At 38.8% G+C, this 20,138-nt stretch overlaps 1 protein-coding gene across 1 annotated transcript; it reads left to right on the top strand.

Annotated features, from left to right (window-relative positions):
• Window positions 1–6,366: 6,366 nt before the first annotated feature.
• LOC124134381 (flocculation protein FLO11-like) lies at window positions 6,367–19,289 on the top strand. The gene is made up of 2 exons (XM_048381027.1): window positions 6,367–6,469; window positions 17,674–19,289. Exons 1-2 carry the CDS (start codon window positions 6,367–6,369, stop codon window positions 19,287–19,289), a joined length of 1,719 nt encoding a protein of 572 aa, XP_048236984.1.
• Window positions 19,290–20,138: the final 849 nt, after the last annotated feature.

Here is a 20,138-nt window from a genome sequence, read left to right as displayed (position 1 = left end):
AACGGGCAGATGTTCTGGAGGTGTTATAGTTCTTGTTAAAAAGAATCTTTCTGCTTATATCAAGGATATAGAGGTGTTTGACAGTGGAATTTTACTCTTATTGGACAAACAGCTCTTTGGACTTAAAAAAGATATTTTATACTCTTGTGTTTATATACATCCAGAGGGATCAAACTGGTATTCTAATCTGTTAAGACAGTATAAGAATGGTGTAATATACCTACAAGAGAAGCTTCTTGAGGTTCTAATGAAATATAATGATGTATATATGTTTATTGGTGGCGATTTTAACGCCAGGACGGGAACAGAGGCTGATTTTATAGAGGATGATATTATTGAGTATGTTGAAGGTAATGACGGTTGTTTTGGGGATTTTTTGTTAGATAAATTATCACTGAAAAGATATTCAGTGGATAAGTGCGTCAATAATTTTGGCAGATGTTTGTTAAATCTATGTGCTGTATTAAATGTTCACATAATGAACGGAAGATGTGATGATGATCAGGGAGTTGGTGACTATACTTTCATTGGACATAATGGGGCCAGCTTAATAGATTACGTTTTATGCTCCCAAGAGCTTTTTCCAAATTGCAAAAAGTTTGCTGTTCTTTCGCGAGCAGAATCATCACACCTTCCACTTAATTTATCTTTACGAGCGCTTTATCACAGTGAACGCCACGCTGATAGTAATTCCAAAGATTTGAGCTATAAGTTTAAGTGGGACAGCACTAAGAAAAACTCCTTTTGCGATAATTTACAATCAGATAGGGTTCAAAATTTGTTGGAGGAATCCATAGATGTAGCCTTTACAAACATAGATGAAAGTATTAATTGTTTATCCCGGGCTTTGTGTACGGCAGCAGAAGGAATGCGGAAACGTGTTTGTGGTACTCCAAAAACTAGCAAACCTTGGTAAGATTTTGAATGTGAACTCTACAAAAAGGAAAGATGTAGGGCATTAAATAAATTCAGGACACTTAAGGACACCCAGTCTTTGCAAGAGTATAACTTCGCACGGAAAAATATAAGGCAGTTTGTCGTAAACGAAAAGAAGCATATAACGGAGAGAAATTAAAACTATTAGAAAATTCCATCGATAACCCCAAAACGTTTTGGGAAGTGTTAAAAAGTTTAAAATGTACTAACTATACGTTTAATACGATAAAATTGGAAGACTGGTTTAATCATTTTAAGGGATTATTTGACGATAGATCAGAAGAGAATTGCTCAGATGTTAATGATTTTCATAATTATTTCGAGTCAGTTTTGGAAAATACTGTTGAGAATGATATTACAAGGGATATCTTAGATTTACCAATTTCAGAAGATGAGATAAAAGTAAGCATTCGGCATCTTAAAAATAATAAATCTGCAGGAATAGATAACCTTATCCCGGAGTTTTTCAAACACGCTGAAGATTTATTAACGCCATACCTACTGGTAATGTTTAATTTAATGCTTGAAAAATCTTACTTTCCTAAATGTTGGGATGTTGGTATTATCATACCCCTATTCAAGAATGGTGACCCAAATATGACTGACAATTATCGAGGTATTACACTTCTTAGTATATTTAGTAAAGTTTTCTTGTATATCATCAATAAAAGACTAGTTTTTTGGTCCAACGCTACAGATAAAATCACTGAGGCACAAGCAGGATTTAGGGAAGGATACTCAACCAAGGACAATATTTTTATTTTGTATAGTCTCATTCCGCGCTATATATCAAGCAAAGGGGGCAAATTTTACGTTTTATTTGTTGATTTCTCTAAAGCTTTTGATTCTGTGGATAGAAGTAAATTATGGATGTTATTTACCAAGCATGGCCTGAGCAGTAAAATGGTAAAACTATTGTGTAGCATATATAAAAATGTAAAAGCATGTATAAGAAATAACGGTGTAATGTCCACCGCTTTTGACTGCAGCATTGGTGTACGCCAGGGATGTATACTTAGCCCTTTTTTGTTTGTCTTCTTTATTAATGAACTAGCTACAGCTGTTCACCAGAACTGTACAGATGGTATACAACTTCATCCAGACGTTGTCAAGCTTTTCCTTCTGTTATTTGCTGATGACATTATCATGTTTTCTAGTACGGTGAAAGGATTGCAGAAACAAATAGCAAAATTAGAAGTTCATTGTGATAAGTTTAATTTGAAAATTAATACAATAAGACAAAAATCGTTGTTTTCAAAAAAAGGTGGCAAATTATCAAGGTTTGAAAAGTGGTTATTTAAAGGTCAGTGTTTAGAAGTAGTTAAGGGTTATAAATATTTAGGTGTGTATTTTTCCAATACGTTGGCATGGAATACACACGGAAATAATGCTGCTGTACAGGGAAAGAACATATTGTTGGGCATGTTCAGTAGTTTAAAAAATGTTGGGGCTGTAAACAATAAAATATACTTCAAAATATTTGACACGAAAATTAAACCCATTCTTTTATATGGGGCAGAAATTTGGGGATTTACACAAATAGATGCTCTGGAAAAAGTTCATTTATATGCTTGTAAGAAATATTTAGGAGTTAAAATGAATACCCCAAACGTGATGGTTTATGGTGAATGTGGACGAGTCCCTTTGTGTATAGAAGCACGTCTGAAAATAATAAAATATTGGATAAGACTACTTAATATGCCCTCCTCAAGATTCCCTAAGAAATGTTACAATATGATGTGTTTGTATGATAGCAATGGCAAAACAAATTGGCTAACCGACTTAAGGAACCTGCTGAATAATTATGGTTTTGGTTACAGTTTTAAATTAGAACATATTGCTTATCCGAAGTTGTTCATAAATGCTATAACACAAAGATTAAAAGATTTATATTTTCAGTCATGGAATGCAACTCTAACGCGTTCACCAAAGTCCCTGTTATATGGCAGTTTCAAGTCATATATCATTGCAGAGCAATACCTTTTCAGTGTTAGCCTTAGAAAATTTAGGGTAGCACTTGCAAGGTCCCGATGTTCATCACACGATCTTTTAATTGAAAAAGGTAGATATCAAAATATTCCGAGAGAAAATAGACTCTGTCCACTATGTGACCTAGGATTAATTGAGGACTAGTATCACTTTTTACTAGTATGTCCGCATTATGATGAACTAAGAAAAGTATATTTACCAAAATATTTTCATATAAACCATTGTACATTTAAGTTTAAACTATTACTGACCACTAGCAACATCGAAACCATAAGAAATCTTTCTATGTACATATATCATGCTTTTATACAAAGAAAATCAAGTTTGGAACTTATATGATTGTACTAATTGCTCCTGTAATCATGATTGTACTATAGGCCTGTGGCCTCCTCAGTACGTTGAATAATAAAAAAAAAATTGAATTGAACTGTGTTACATTCGCTTCTTTTGAGATTCGGTAGACGCTCGTTGCATTTTATTTGGGCAGTGATTAGTCGTCAGGAATGTAGTACTCTAGCTGTAGCAGTCGTCAGGAAGTTATTGTATTTAGATGTAAGTGTGGTGTGTAAACATCCGGTCGGGGATACCGCGTACCGTGAGAGTGTGTTATAGAAACATGAAGAATATTCAATGTTTTGAGGGTATTACAGTGTCGGGGTTATATATAGTGGGACAAGAGCGTGTTTACGTATCTCTCACACATTTCGTCTCTCACGCATTTTCATCACATCAATAACGGATTTCATGTGAGGATCGCTCATCATCCCTGATTCCCTGGGAAGCCCATCTCGCAAGCTTGACATAGCTGAATAAATGTTAGTATCAATGACTTTTGATGTCACTAATGTATTTTTGTATTAGATACTGTCCACTGCCATTATTTATTTATTGCCATTGGATATTGTACTACCTCTCTGTTGTTTACTGCCATTGTAATTGTTGTTGTTGTATGTTGGTTTCACACTAAGTTCTTAAGTACAAATATAATGATTAACATTTTGTGTCAATTTGGGAATCAACACGTAACAGTTTATATAGTCTGACTTTGAATGGGTGCTAATAAACGTTAAATAATGCGCAGAATCTCTGCACTTGTACCTTGCAGACGTTCAAAATTAACATGACGTTTTGGGTTTAAACAAAGTCAGTAAACGCGCTATGGCGAGACTTGATTTCATTTGATTGTATGAAGACTACACATATCCTGAGAACTATAGACCAATAATATTGCTGCGCTGTATGTGTAAATACTTATATCTGTAAAGGACATACTAACTGCATATTTAGATCCATATTCGACAATCACAGAAATAAACTAGCGGAAAAAAGTAACCGTGCGTCATGTGAAGTGGTATAAATGTAATGATAATAACCTACTTTATATTTGCTCAAATGTCCACCAAATATTGGCCGAACTGAGCAAACGTTCTGGTTCTGGTCCTCTCGTAGGCGTCGTGCATCTCATCCCTCGACATGGAGACGTCTGGAGAACCAGCCGGCCATGGCAGTACAGTAATGTAATGTTGCCTCCAAAAGCCTGTTACAAACCATACAGCGTATGGGCGGGCATACACCTGCTGCCTCACAAGCCTCGTATCTGAGTATCATACTCCCAGCAAACACACAAAATATCCAAATTGTGCGCCGTGCAAATTGTAAATCACGCCCCTCTGTTTTATCCCGCGGATGCGGGTTTTAAATATCATAAATCCGCTCGGACCTGCTTTATCCTACACATAAAGCTGACTCACCATCGAATACCTCAAATACTCTGCAATGTTGAAAATAGATCGTCAGCCCTTGCTGCAACACACTAAGCCCGAACAATGTATTGTGTGGCTTTAAAAGACCAACAAACAATCATCGGAATCACGTTCTCTTTTATTGTTTCCATAATATTAAACTCGGTATTTAGCATCGGCGACACTTTCTGTCAACCAGCAAAACACTGTACAACACTTGTCATATTCAAATACATCACACTTGGGTCTTCAAATGGTCGTTATTGAATTGAAGTTCACTTTAGGTGAAGAGAAACTGACGTGTTGAATGGACTCCCCCGGAGAATACAGATTAGTTTTCCGTGCAGTGACCTGACCCATTATCACAATGTGAGATTGTTTTATCTCAACCGGAGAATACAGATTAGTATTCCGTGCAGTGACCTAACCCATTATCACAATGTGAGATTGTTTTATCTCCCCCGGAGAATACAGACGAGTTGTCCGTGCAGGCACATTCTTCATTCCCTATTGTGTCATGTTGGTAGTGATCAGTCTACCGATGATGTTCTTGGAACTGGCCGTCGGTCAGTTCTCCTCCGAAAGGAACTTATCACTGTGTGGAAGGTCAGCCAAGCGTAATAACCTTATTGATTATCTAACAAATGAGTGAGTGACCAATGCTTAATGTGGAATGAGCAATAGTTGGCCTACCTGCTACTCAGAGGGAAACTTTAGATACTTACCAGATGATATCGTTGCATTAGGAACTTCTAGCTTCACGATCATTTCCGTAGAGTCTTGTGTGTTCTCTTCGCATATCGCATATCGCATATCGCATGCACATTTATAAGCCGACCAGACACACAATGCATGCAGACAAGAGATTCTAGTCATCTGATCTAATGATGATGTTTTAGGTATTGGGTTAAAGATTGACTGTGTATTTATTTGGTACATTGAGGTATGAATCGAAAAACCGATGTGCACAGGCGTAGCGGATTCACAAAAGTGTGCACATCGGTTTTTCGATCCATACCTCAATGAACCGAGAAAATACCCAGTCAATGCTTATAATTAAATTCGACAACGTAAAACATGTTTTATCTCCAACAGTTTAACCAAAAACAGTTGTATATATCAGAACAGACAAAAGTGATGAGATTGATAAACATCCCAGGTGTATGAATACATACTGTGGCGTGACATGAATCGGGTGATCGTTTAATTTAACTTGACACGCCTACAAAGTCAGTAGCCAATCAACGGAGATGAGGATCAAAACAATGTTCATAGGACCTGTCAATTACGGCAAGGGGCGAGAAGAACTGCAACAGTCAGACTGTAACAAACCTGAAGAAAGTAAGGAGTAAGGCGGCTGTTTCGAATGACATGGACAGTTACCGCCAGATTCAAACATTACTTCCCTGAAAACGGGAAAACACAGTTTGAAACAATGCTAGTAAGAAATGAAACCCGAAGACATGAAAGTTGAACCGAGGTAGCGGGAAAACAACAGGCGAACGAGTCTACACGTTTGCTGTTTCATTCCCTCGACGGTAATATTGGGATTCCCCGACATTCCGCAGTAATATTAGTAGGGCGTGGCTTTATTTTTTACATTCATTATTAAATGAATGCAATAACACGTGACCAATTCAGCTTTATCAGAGTGCAGGAATTTCAATGAACACAACGAAAATTTAATTATTGTGCAATGATGATCACCAGCTCCATACTGTCCATCTACTACAACGTCGTCATCATGTACGCCGTATACTACATGTCTGTCAGCTTCGTCTACTGGATAGCACAGTCGTGTGGTAATCCCTAGAATGCCAACTCCTTCAGGACGGAGCCCTCCCCATCGCTAACTTCGATAGATGAGGCAAACAGAACGACAACTTTGTTTAGTTAGTGTATGGATTTCCTTCAGCTTCTATGTTTATTGATTCTGTTGAAGGTGGGGCAGGATACGTTCACCTTTTCGCGAACATCTGTTATCATCACTATTTGATAGTGGTTCATGAACACATGCCCATGATAAAGTTGGAATCGTACTATCGACTCTGCTGTGAACCGAGATTTCGTATGGGAAGGAATTTGTGCAATTGCTTACTATCTGTACAGTACATTACATTATTCTTTCAACAGAAGTAATGTACAAACAACCTTGAGTAGACGGCATCCTCAGCAACATCTGTGACGTCTACACCACACCAACCCCCCCCCCCCCCCCCCCCCCCCCCCTCACACACACACACACCACCCTGCCTTCAACATCACCGATGACTACAACTCCACCATGATCCAGGACGACATCACTAAGAGCTGCCTCATCAAGTTCAACACAGTTAGTGAAGAGTACTGGGAGTGAGTATCATGAGAGTAGTAGAATTCTGTCGCTGCCATGTGTTTGGTCACTGCACCGCTGATTGTGAAACATGTACCTGACATGAGATTAAAGGTACAGACATTTCGTATCTAGATCAGCTCAGATACAAAACAAAATTGTGGGGCCACCAGCCCATGGTATACAGCATTTAGGAAGCGATTGTTACAGAATTGACTTTCACTTTGTGTGAATTCATTGGAGTATGAACCTTCAAGCTCCGACGTTCATATAATGTTTGACCCTCACTCTATGAAGGTTCATACTCCAATGAACTCACATAAAGTGAAAGTCAATTCTTATAATTTTTGTATCACAATTTCTTACCTCAAAGGATGAAGGCCAAGATCGAAACACACTTTTATTTAGTACATATGGCTTCATGTTTATACTGACAGCCATACAACAACCAGCTGTATCGCGGAATATAATAGTTCCTCATATAGAGAGGTGTCTCGAGCGTATGTATGCTCAACATGCTCAGGAACAACTTTTGTAGTTTCTTTTCAACAAGTGTATTAATATAATTTCATCATTATCTGTTAGGAACTATCTCTGTCACGACAACAGCGCGTCGTAATACATTTACATCAAGTACAAGACGTCAAAATGGCCGACGATAAACGTGACGAGTGAAATGTCGGAAGTTGTTAATGAACCTGTGGCGTTTACATGTTCTAGTTATCATTTATCAATTGGCCGATCAGTGGAAGGTCATTAAAGATGTGTCAAACAGACACTAAGGTACATTCATTGAATTCTGTAGACTGCCACTGTCAGCCTAGACACAGATGGAGTCGATACTACAATAGTTTGGATGTGCATTTCTTCGTTTTGTGCACTAGGATGGGTCGTTACGAGGATATTCGTGAACGATGATGCAGTCAAACTCTGTGACGTTGCTCAATGTATACTAAAACGCTGAGTTCATGCTTGAAGGGTCTGAATGATCATAAAAAACGCTTCTGTATGTATCAGTGCCAAGGAATTCCCAGGAATGTGGAAGTAGTCCGTCAGTGTTTACGTCATTTTAAGTAAACGGGCTCCATAAAAAACGTTTGAACGTCAAATTGAGTCGTACACTTATGAACGTCAAACGTCCAATGGAAAAGCCGTTTATTGTGTAAACTTTAAAACAGAACATCATGTACAACATAAACTAATTTCTAACTGACATAGCATGATAAATATACATGGACACATTTCGTACAACATCAATGTTAACTGAAGATATTAGATACTTTGATTTACATAAAAATGTCGTTTTAAGTATATACTTCTCAGATTATCATATTAATGGCATATTAACAGTAAGGGATATAGTGATATTAGTAATTACATTTACAAGAAGTGCCTACAATATCTTTAAGGGTTTGTCTTATGGCCAACAATTCTTTATCTGGATGTTCTGGTATACATTATTCATTCAATACATAACTGTATCCACACTCGTTTGATAAACTTTTTAACATTTTCGACCCAACTCCATGGCATTCATATTACAACACCATATTTTAACATTTTCTTGGCAATTTATTACACGGCATCTTTAAAATTGTAAACCAATATTTAATTATTTTAAAGTACTGACACGCATATAAAGTAACACACCCACATTCGCCATAAACCATAACATTTGAAGTACATTCTTTGTCACCAAGAAAATTTGTTACAGGCATACAAGTGTACCAATTCAATCGCCCTTAACTCATAGAAACCCCATATCTCTGATCCATATAAAAGCATGGGACATATTTTAACAGCAAATATTTTAACGAATGTTTCATGAGCAAGATCATTTAGTTTTTTTTAATTTTGTAAAATTCCAAATAATATTTCCTTGGCCAGTGAGCTGGGTTTAACGCCGCTTTTAACAGTATTACAGTTATATCGCGGTGTTGTATCACTAGTATGCAGATTCCAGGATAACTTGCTTGAATATGAAACCCAAAAGTATTTATATGATGTGACAGTTACTATTTTTTTTCCATCGAGATACCACTTTTCATTCGCTGAAAGTCAAATGTTGTAAACCTTTCATTGTACTTGGAAACAAAACAATATCATCAGCAAAGAGTAGCATGAATATCTAAACTGTTACAGGGTAGAGTTGAATGCCACTTTCACAGATCTGTTCCGCCAACTCATTAATGAAAAAACAACCCTTAAAACACAACCCGGTCGCATGGTAAGTAAAAATATTGGAGTAGGCACCGTTTTTTCAGCACGTTTTGTATCTACAATGTAGATTCGAATGTTATTTTACAAATCTATGAATATTGCATACAGCTTGCCTCCTTTCGTTCTAATATATCGGTCTATGATAGTCTGTAGTATCAACATATTGTCAATGGTTGAGTTCCCATTTCTACATCAACCAGATTCGGACCAACATGTCAAACGTTTATTAATAATTGAAATAAAAAAACTTGAAAGTGTAAACCTCTGTAATGACTCGCCTTATTAATCCTTTCTTATGAAGAGGAACAGCAACACCGAGTGCCCAATCTTTGGTACAGGATTGTTTCCAAAATAGTGTTGAAAAAAAAAATCCAGATATTGTAGTATTTCTTTAAGGGAATATTGAAAAAATCCGATACTAATCTATCGATACGAGGACTTTTATTGTTTTTCAAATATCGAACAGCAGCTAAAATTTCGTCACTAGTTATTGGTAGATCTAAAATATTAAATCACATATCTCACTGCATATCACCTGAAGCATCTGTAGAATCTGTACCACAGAAAATACTCTTGAAGTATTCAAACCATTCGTCCACGTTTATGCTATTGCTTCCTTTGAAAGTCAACTGTTCGAAATTTTGACCAGAATTCTTATGAAGAGGAAATGTTTCTTTCTACCGTCTCTGGTCTGATCCAAAAATATTTCCTTCTTCAGTCTACATGTAGTCCTATATTTATTTCTAACGCTAATATATGCAGAGAGTACTTCTTTATCATTCTTTTTGCTGAAACTGTACAAGTTAATACATCTGGCATTTATGTAATTCACACTCAGTGGTTATTTTCTCTCACAGGGTTTACTTTCCGTTTTCTGTTTTCACCAGCAAACACAAGCGCGTCAGTCAAGAACCTCACGCTATCCTCAATATTGGCGTCAACAGCCTTTTCTATGAGAAATGAAAACGTTTCTGAGGACAAATTTGCTAATATATATCCTTCGTATTTCTTTCCCACTTAAATCTAAACAAAACTCATTTGAGGAAGGCACGGAAGAAGAGTGAAGCGCTCGTAACGACATACACAAATGTAGGAAGGGGAAGATGCTTCACGAGGAGACTCAATGTTCACAAATGTCAAACATATCTACAGTACCTAGAATGTAATCAATTACACTAGCTCCAGCTCCCATATTACCAATAAATGTAAAATCTCCTTTGTCACCACCACATCGACAATACATGATGTCTACATTCAACATCGAACATAAGTACATTAAACGCTTTTCAAATTGTTGAAAACTTTATCCGCTGAATATCATTTAAGGCCAAACATATCAAGAAGAAAGTCCCAGTATAAGTTGTCTTGACCTTCGAGATACTTCAGGATACAGTCATCTTCATAACATGGCTCTGTTCCAGTTCTGGAATCAAAATATCCTCCCAATATACCAATATATTATATTATAATGTGAGTGAGTGAGTTGGGTTAACGCCGCTTTTAACAGTATTCCAGTTATATCGCGGTGTGTCAGTTTAATGTGGATGGAAAGCCCGAAGTGATGCAGGTCTCAGACGTTTACCACTTCGGTGAAACCCACGAGCACGGGTATGGTGCTGACAAACCTAGAAACCTAATTGGGGCGAACCGGGATTCGAACCCACAATCATAGGTTTCTGGCGTGCCCAAGGGACGCAACTCTGCACAGCGAATCGCGGCGCCTTAGACGACTGAGCCACCCGTGCCCCCTTTTATATTATAAAATTCACGTGTGATATAAAACCATCATCCAGGTTATATGTTATGTTTTATAAGAAGCAATAAAAGTAGGTACCTGTCATGACAACATGCACCTTCTCATCCCAGAAAGGAAACCTCCAATGAAATATCCATTCGAATAAACAGAAATATTAACAAAAATAGAATTCACTAAGGTCGAAATAGGATGTTATATCTGACATCTCATTTAACGCAGTCGTGTTAGAATTGTTTGATAGGCATTACTTAGAAGTTGACGGATAACAAAGTAGACACAATGTATGGATGAGAACCTCTTTAATACTTTAAAGGCGACGTGTCGGAAAAATATCCTTATACCGTTGTCAACTGACTGACTGATATAGAAGATTTAACGTGCGCTTTCCGACTGCAGCGTATTTCGCACACGGGCCTGGCCAGACCATTTAGTGTATTCCGAGAAGGGTGAAAGTGGTGTGTGCAACACAAGAGGGGGCTTTTAGGGGTTGCTTATATCGATTTTTTGAAATTTTAAAATTTGGAATAAATGCCGAGGTGGGTGGAGGAGGGAACTAAGGGAGCCGGGTGAGGTGGGTGTTTGTATGTTTATTGGATTTTGGATTGGTAGATTAATTAGTTTTTAGATGCGCTTAATTAGGCCTGTTTTGATTAGGAATACGCCTAGGGCCTTGAAGTTTTCTAGTTTATTTTGAGGGTTTAGTATTTCATCTAGAGTAGGAACCTTATTTAGATTGAGGTTGGTTTGTAGTGTGGTTCTGTGTGTTTGGTAGTGGGTGCAGTGGATGAGTGCGTGGTTTCGGGTTGTTTGCAGTAGGGGCAGTTGCCTGTGGTGTGTCTTTTAAGTTGTTTTAGGTGGTTATTTAGGTTCGTGTGTCCTGTTTGGAGTTTTGTAATTAATCTGTCAATTTTTTTTGAGGGGTGTAGGATTTTAGGTTTGGCTAGTGGTTTTCTGAGCACTTTTTGGATTTGGCTATTTGAGTTTTGATATTGATTATGCCATTTTTTGGTTATTTTTTGTTTGTTTACACTTTTAATTTCTGATTTTGAGATGGGTAGGTTTAGGCTTATTTCTGGTATTTTGAGAGATAATTTAGCTGCTTTATCGGCGCTTTCGTTGCCGTAAATTCCTACGTGGGCGGGGATCCACAAGAAGGTTATTTGTTTGCCTGCTTTTGTTAGGTCGTTGGAGCTTTTAAGTATTTGGTTTATTAATTTAGGTCGTTTTTTGGTATTTTTGTTTTGGAGGGCTTGTAGCCCACTAAGCGAGTCAGTGAGAATTAGGATTTTTTGTTTGTTTTTTGATTGTTGGTTATGCAGGGCTGAGGCCATGCCCATAAGTTCGGCCGTGAATATAGATTGGTTGTTAGGGAGTCGGTAAGATTGTGTGGATATAACTGGTTGTGTGGTATGGACTCCGAAACCTGTGTGGTTGGAGATCGGGTCTGAAGATCCGTCAGTGTATATGTGACACCAATTTGGCCAATTTTCGTGTATGTATGAAAGTGTGGTGGTTTTAGCTATGTTTGGGTCGGTTTGTTTATTTATTTGGTTAGTTAGCGTTGTGTCTATTTGGGGTATTTTGAGTTTAGGGGTGAAGATATTTGATTTTTTGCAGTTTTGTTTAAGATTTTGAGTTTGGTGTTCATTGAGGTAGTTAGTTATTCTTTGGGATATTGGGGTGAGTAAGGGGTGTTTGCGAGCTAGAGCTTGGTTTCTTGGGCTAATGTTTTGGTTAATTAGGCTTTGGATGAGAGGGTTTGTTTGGGACGCGGCCCAGAAATTAAGGCTTAGATGTTCCCTGCGTAGATTTAGTGGCATTTCTCCTGTAAGGGCCTGAAGTGAGGTGTAGGAGGTGCCATGTTGGGTGCGTGTAATTAGTTTAAGGGCTGGTATTGTATTGAGTCAAGTTTTTTAGTTAGAGAGTTGTTTAGGGTATTGTATATGGCGCAGCCGTAGTCTAGTTTTGATCTAATTAGTGTTGTATATAGTGAGAGGGGGGTATCTTTGGAGGCTCCCCAGTTGGAGCCGGTGAGACATCTTAATGAGTTACTGTTAAGCCACCACTTACTATATATATTCTGTACTATGAGAGAGAGAGAGAGAGAGAGAGAGAGAGAGAGACAGAGAGAGAGAGAGAGAGAGAGAGAGAGAGAGAGAGAGAGAGAGAGAGAGAGAGAGAGAAGGTACAAGTGATTATTAGAGTATGCACTGGAAAACATAACGGGAATGTGGACACAGTACACATGACAAAGCCTCACCAGCCAAAACACTGTTTTAGCAACGTCTAACGATTGAAGCGGACAAAGCGTAACCAATTTACATTGATCTTACACATACATCACAACAGATTGGTCGACTCTAAATTTCATTGGTATTGATCACCATTTGTGTCCACTGCCATGTGTTGCCAAATCCATATAACCTACAACGTACAACGACACAACTGTGTAATAGAACAGCTGATGACGTGAGTCTCCGTGTAAGTATTCCGAATTAATGTTCACCATATAAGGCATAATTCGGCGCTTATTTCGCTGCCTACGCCAAAATGTATTGTTTGGAAATGTGTGTATGTACTGACCCGCTAGTGCTCAATTTGAGACAAGTTGGTTACTCATAACAGTAAGTAGTTAGTTAAAATTGTCTGAGATTTATGTCGTATTGTAAACTGTTGTAAATGTCCGTTGATTAACGTTGATTTGTCTGTGTAAGTTTTCTTTTTGTAGATATTTTACAAACACGGTTCATTATATTTGTAGTAATTTGGTGACATGTTTAAACGCAGCATACTTAATATATGAACAGAGGATGTTGTTTACTATCTAGACCCGGTAAGGTTTCTATATTCGCAATGTGATATATGTCAACCTTTCCTGTCATGTTTTATAGTACATTTAGCATACTGTTCCCTTCATGATCACTATATGACTATTAATTATGACTTACTCACTCTGTTCTTAATTATAAACATGGTCACAGTTAACATGTTTTGGTATTATTGACGTTCGCTGTAAGGGCCTAAACCAGGGCTTGTCGGCTCGGAGTCAGTATACTGTACCTGAGCAGGGCATTCATTACTGTACCTGAGCAGGGCATTCATTACTGTACCTGAGCAGGGCATTCATTACTGTACCTGAGCAGGGCATTCATTACTGTACCTGAGCAGGGCATTCATTACTGTACCTGAGCAGGGCATTCATTACATGCATGCGCGTCGCTATATAAATGCAATAAACCCAATTTTACCTCACCTCATAAGGGACATGTATGTAACTCCCATTAAATCATATACTGTGAGGCCTTTATTGAGATAGTGCTGAAATAACAGACATTCATTTCCCTCATTCTCAGATATTTAAACATTAATGTTCACTGGTTCTTTAATCAAATGTATTGTAGGCCATAGGCCCATGATACAAACGGAAAATGTACACTGGAAGTTCGAGGATCACATTTATGTATTTAACAATGATTGTCTAAGATACATGGCTTTAGCAATGACCAAAGATAGACTTTATACATTTGCTTGATGGACAGATGACATTAAAATGTTTGAACTTTTGCCTTGTTGGAAATTCAAAATATTTTTTGGCATAAATTGTGCCCTCTGAATCTGGTAAAGTTTGCATATTAGAATAAAACTGTACTCATCGTCAACATAACTGTATTTTGCATAACTATAATTAAACTCGATCGACTCTAGGTTCCATTTTGTGTTTACCAGATTCGATCCGAAGACGATGGGAACTAGGCCGTAATCAAGCCAGAGCAAGTCGAAAATTCTCTTGGGGTAACATAGTAATATATATTTCCAGGCCAAACGTTTGCTCATACAACGAATAGGTATATCACGCAGTGCTTTCCGAAAGATTTGCATTCCAGGCTTGTTCATTTGAAGATTTTAATCTACATTGAAATTAATTTATAAACATGGGGATATTTGTAATACATTGGTGCTCCCACACAAGGCCAAAATCTGTTAGCTGAATAATACTTCTGATTTATGAAGCCCAGTTAATTTTATCATTTGTACCAGCGCCTGAAGTTGTATGTTATACCTTTTGTTGATATATCATGAATCTGTCATTTTCACAATATTACACCAGTATTTAACAGCTCTTTTACACTCATAGATATACAGCGGATAACGCCCACATTCACCTCTCACAACATGATTTGAGGTTGCGTTTCGAACTCCTAAAAATCGCTTACAAGCAATCTAATGTACGCCATCAATTTCGTTACAAATTTCAGGACTCAAGCCCCATATGTCTGACCCATATAACATTATAGGAGTTATTCTAATTAAGTATTAAACGATAACGGCTTCAGCTTTGCTAAAACTTTAAGTACTCCAAATAATAGTAATCGTTGCTTGTAGCACTGCATCCTTTACATGTTCACCCCATGATAATGAGCTATTAAATGTTAAGCCTTAATATTTTTAGGAGTTCACAATTGAGCTTGACTCCATAAAAAAAACCAAACATTTCTCATGCCTAGATAAGGCACCACCTCTTTTAAAAACAAACACCTTTGTTTTCTCTAAATTTACATATAAATTCTATTCATCGCAAAACAATTTAAATGTATTAATACGTTGCCGAAGTCCATACACACTACCAGACACCAAAATGATATCATCAGCAAATAATAACAAAAAAAGTTGAACAAGATCAGGATGTAGTTGTATTCCATGCCACATGATACTTCTATATCCCTTGCCAGTTCATTGATGAACATAACAAACAACGTCAATGTTCAACGTCTGTATTTACTATGCATGCACCGGGGGCACGGGTGGCCCAGTCGTCTAAGGCGCCGCGATTTGCTTTGCAGAGTTGAGTCCCTTGGGCACGCCAGAAACCTATGATTGTAGGTTCGAATCCCGGTTCGCCCCAATTAGGTTTCTAGGTTTGTTAGCGCCATACCCGTGCTCGTGGGTTTCACCGAAGTGGTAAGCGTCTGAAACCAGCATCACCTCGGGCTTTCCTTCCACATCAAGCTGACACGCCGCGATATAACTGGAATATTGTTAAAAGCGGCGTTAAACCCAACTCACTCACTCATTTATGCATGCACCCATATAACATCCGCCAATGTTTTAGTTATGATGTACGAACGTCTGGTTATTAATATGTTCCATGTCTTTTCAGCCATCCCTGAATAAGGTACAGTCATGCTCATTTCCCATCTGGTGTTTGTGAGTATTTCTATACATTCAAGTCTCTCCTTCCCACTGACTTCAAGAGCTGACGTCGGTGTCCCGTCAGGTAAACATATTTCTCGACAATGGATAATTAGGAGTACAGTAAACTACGGTTATAACGAACTCAAAGGGACCACCAATTTTAATTCGTTATAACCGTAGTTCGTTATAAGCATATATGCAGCATATATACAACAAATGGCCGGGACTAAAAAATAAGTTCGTTATATCAGTCAGTTCGTTATAAGCGTGTTCGTTATAACCGTAGTTTACTGTAATAATAAACACAATAAAACACTACAGGGAAGATAAACCTTGAGGTGCGCGGTGCAGTGGTTCATTTTCACTGCAGTGTTTTACAATAAGATAAAATCGACTACCAGTCGTTGTCGTTTACTTCTTGTATGAGATATTGACATTATGTAAGCCTCGTTAAGGGTGTTGATATAATGTAAAAGCTTTGGAATATTTACTCGTGACTCTGTGAATAGAAAGTAGGCATATTCACACAATCCTCACGTCGATTATCTGTACCGTTTCTACTCATCCCAATTGTCATATCTCTCCCACATTTGGATGCGATCGTTCGGCCATTGCGTTAATCTGTATAGCCCATCTACATCTATGGGGAACAACATACTGGACACTTCCCTCTCAAAAATAACGTCGTCCAATATACGACGTCATCAAGTTGCGAGCACCAATCTCCAGAAATGGCGTCATGACAAAGTCTTATCGTGAAATATACCACCCTTCGTTTGTTCATGGCCCTTTGCGATTTATCGTGTAGCTATCTTATATTTGACAGTAATGTGTGATATAAGAAAATACTATTTGGTATTCAAGTTTTTTGGGTATGATAGTTAAGACATTGTAAATATTCATAAACCATTAAGCCACGTAAGTCATTCTAGTCGTGCCACAATAACCACATTGAAATTCCCAAAGAAATGGTGTCACTATATAATTATGTATTTATATTACATGGCTATGCATTCGTGTTTTCCGTATATATAGTCTCTAAATGTAACGCAGTGAAACGTGTATCAATTTCATAGATGACACAACCTTTTCATAGACTACGTTGAAAATTAACTTAGAAGATCCGTCCTCTTTAGCTCAGAAAACGTTGCCCGATTCAGTCCATAAGACGTGTGAATGAACACAAAGTTACAAAGAAATAACTACACTGACTACCATTGCACCCCCAAAGAAAATGACAAACATCGCCTGTGTCACCCGCTGCAATATTTGATATCACTACCTTTTCAGATACTGAGGATGCATGTGAGAGAAATGAAGCGGCAGTAATGGGGACCACAGCTGCCGAAGTGACAGTAAAGGAGACCACAACAGGGGACGCAACAGTAAAGGAGACCACAACAGCTGGCGCGACAGAAAATGAGGCCACAACAGCTGAAGCAACAGTAAGGAGACCACAGCAGCAGACGCAACAGTAAAGGAGACCACAACAGCTTGCGCGACAGAAAATGAAGCCACAACAGCTGAAGCAACAGAAAAGGAGACCACAGCAGCAGACGCAACAGTAAAGGAGACCACAACAGCTGGCGCGACAGAAAATGAGGCCACAACAGCGGAAGCAATAGTAAAGGAGACCACAGCAGCAGACGCAACAGTAAATGACGACACTACAGGTGGCGCAACAGTAAATGAGACAACAGCTGCAGCTGACGCAACAGTAAATGAGGCCACAACAGCTGAAGCAACAGTAAAAGAGACCACAGCAGCAGACGCAACAGTAAATGAGGCCACTACAGCTGACGCGACAGTAAATGAGACAACAACAGCAGACGCAACAGTAAATGAGGCCACAACAGCTGAAGCAACAGTAAAGGAGACCACAGCAGCAGACGCAACAGTAAATGACGACACTACAGGTGGCGCAACAGTAAATGAGACTACAGCTGCAGCTGACGCAACAGTTAACGAGGCCACAACAGCTGATGCAACAGTAAATGAGGCCACAACAGCTGAAGCAACAGTAAAAGAGACCACAGCAGCAGACGCAACAGTAAATGAGGCCACTACAGCTGACGCAACAGTAAATGAGACAACAACAGCAGACGCAACATTAAATGAGGCCACAACAGCTGATGCAACTGTAAAGGAGACCACAGCAGCAGACGCAACATTAAATGAGGCCACTATAGCTGACGCAACAGAAAAAGAGGCCACAGCAGCAGACGTAACATTAAATGAGGCCACAACAGCTGAAGCAACAGTAAAGGAGACCACAGCAGCAGACGCAACATTAAATGAGGCCACTATAGCTGACGCAACAGAAAATGAGACCACAGCAGCAGACGTAACATTAAATGAGGCCACAAGAGCTGAAGCAACAGTAAAGGAGACCACAGCAGCAGACGCAACATTAAATGAGGCCACTATAGCTGACGCAACAGAAAAAGAGGCCACAGCAGCAGACGTAATATTAAATGAGGCCACAACAGCTGAAGCAACAGTAAAGGAGACCACAGCAGCAGACGCAACATTAAATGAGGCCACTATAGCTGACGCAACAGAAAATGAGGCCACTACAACTGCAGCTGACGCAACAGAAAATGAGGCCACTACAGCTGACGCAACAGTAAATGAGACAGCGACATCTGATGCGTCAGTAAAGGAGACCACAACAGTGAAGGAGACCACAACAGATGAAGCGACAATAAAGGAGACCACAACGTCTGACGTGACAGTAAATGGGGCCACTACAGCTGAAGCAACAGTAAAGGAGACCCCAGCAGCAGACGCAACAGTAAAGGAGACCACAGCAGCAGACGCAACTGTAAAGGAGACCACCACAGTTGAAGCGAGAGTAAAGGAGACCACAACAGTTGAAGCGACAGTAAAGGAGACCACAGCTCCTGAAGCGACAGGAAAGGCAACCACGACGATAGCTGACACGACATCAAAAGAGACCACGACCACTACAGAAGCGACTGTAAAAGCAACAACAAGTATACCGTATTATGATGACGAGAATATCAGGGTCATGGTAGAGCCACCGGAAACTACCACAACAGAACGTGTTACATTCCAAACTACTACAACTATTGATCCTCCCATGTACTATGACTATTAATACAGATTTATCCGTCCCAATTGTTGCACACGTACCAATATTGATTATAGGTTTGAATATCGTCAGCCACAGGCAAAATGGACATCATCAATGATCATCAGTATTTGCGAAAGTGTGTTTGATTATAAGACATATTGTGTATGCCTACATCGTCATCATGTGACGTGGCGAGGGGGGAGCTTAGTGGGATATTTCTATCAGCGGCGTAGAGCCAAATCTACCGTGGGGTATTCATGTTACACTGCGGCATGGTATCTCAGTGAGCTAGCACTATAAATCGGCATCAGTCCGGACTAGTACAAGCAGCCACTCACACATACGTCGCTATATAAGTGCAATTATCTTGCACGCGACGTTAAACCCCTCTTCCAGTCACATTTCATAAGATGACATTCCTTCACGTATTCCACGATCAATAGTCATAATCTCTCATTTCTTTTTGGACATTTTTGGAATATGAATTTATACTATCATAACAAGTGCTCGCACCCCAACTTGAACACATATACATAAAATGGTGATAGTCTCTCATGGGTTAATATACCCATGCTCGCGGGTATAGCCAACGTGGTTAGCGTCTGAGACCAACATCCCTTTAGGCTTTCCTCCTAAAGCTGACACGCCATGATATAACTGAAATACTGTTCAAAATGGCCTTAAACAAATCTCGCTCGCACTCACTTTACTTTAAGATGGACATCCAACAATGACGAGCAAATCGGTGTGTGCAGTGTTGTTATATTTACATTAAAATAGTTTCTTATCCTCAAAATCGTTAGTTTTCAAAACATGCTGATAGTATCATCCACGCGAAACAAGTGTCGATTGTACGTCAGAAAAAATATTCCA

Source organism: Haliotis rufescens, unplaced genomic scaffold, assembly GCF_023055435.1.
Source record: "Haliotis rufescens isolate VD_foot unplaced genomic scaffold, xgHalRufe1.0.p SCAF_35, whole genome shotgun sequence".
Taxonomy (NCBI): Eukaryota; Metazoa; Mollusca; class Gastropoda; order Lepetellida; family Haliotidae; genus Haliotis; species Haliotis rufescens.
The sequence above is the reverse complement of the archived record's forward strand: the minus strand, read 5'-3'. Positions and strand labels throughout refer to the sequence as shown.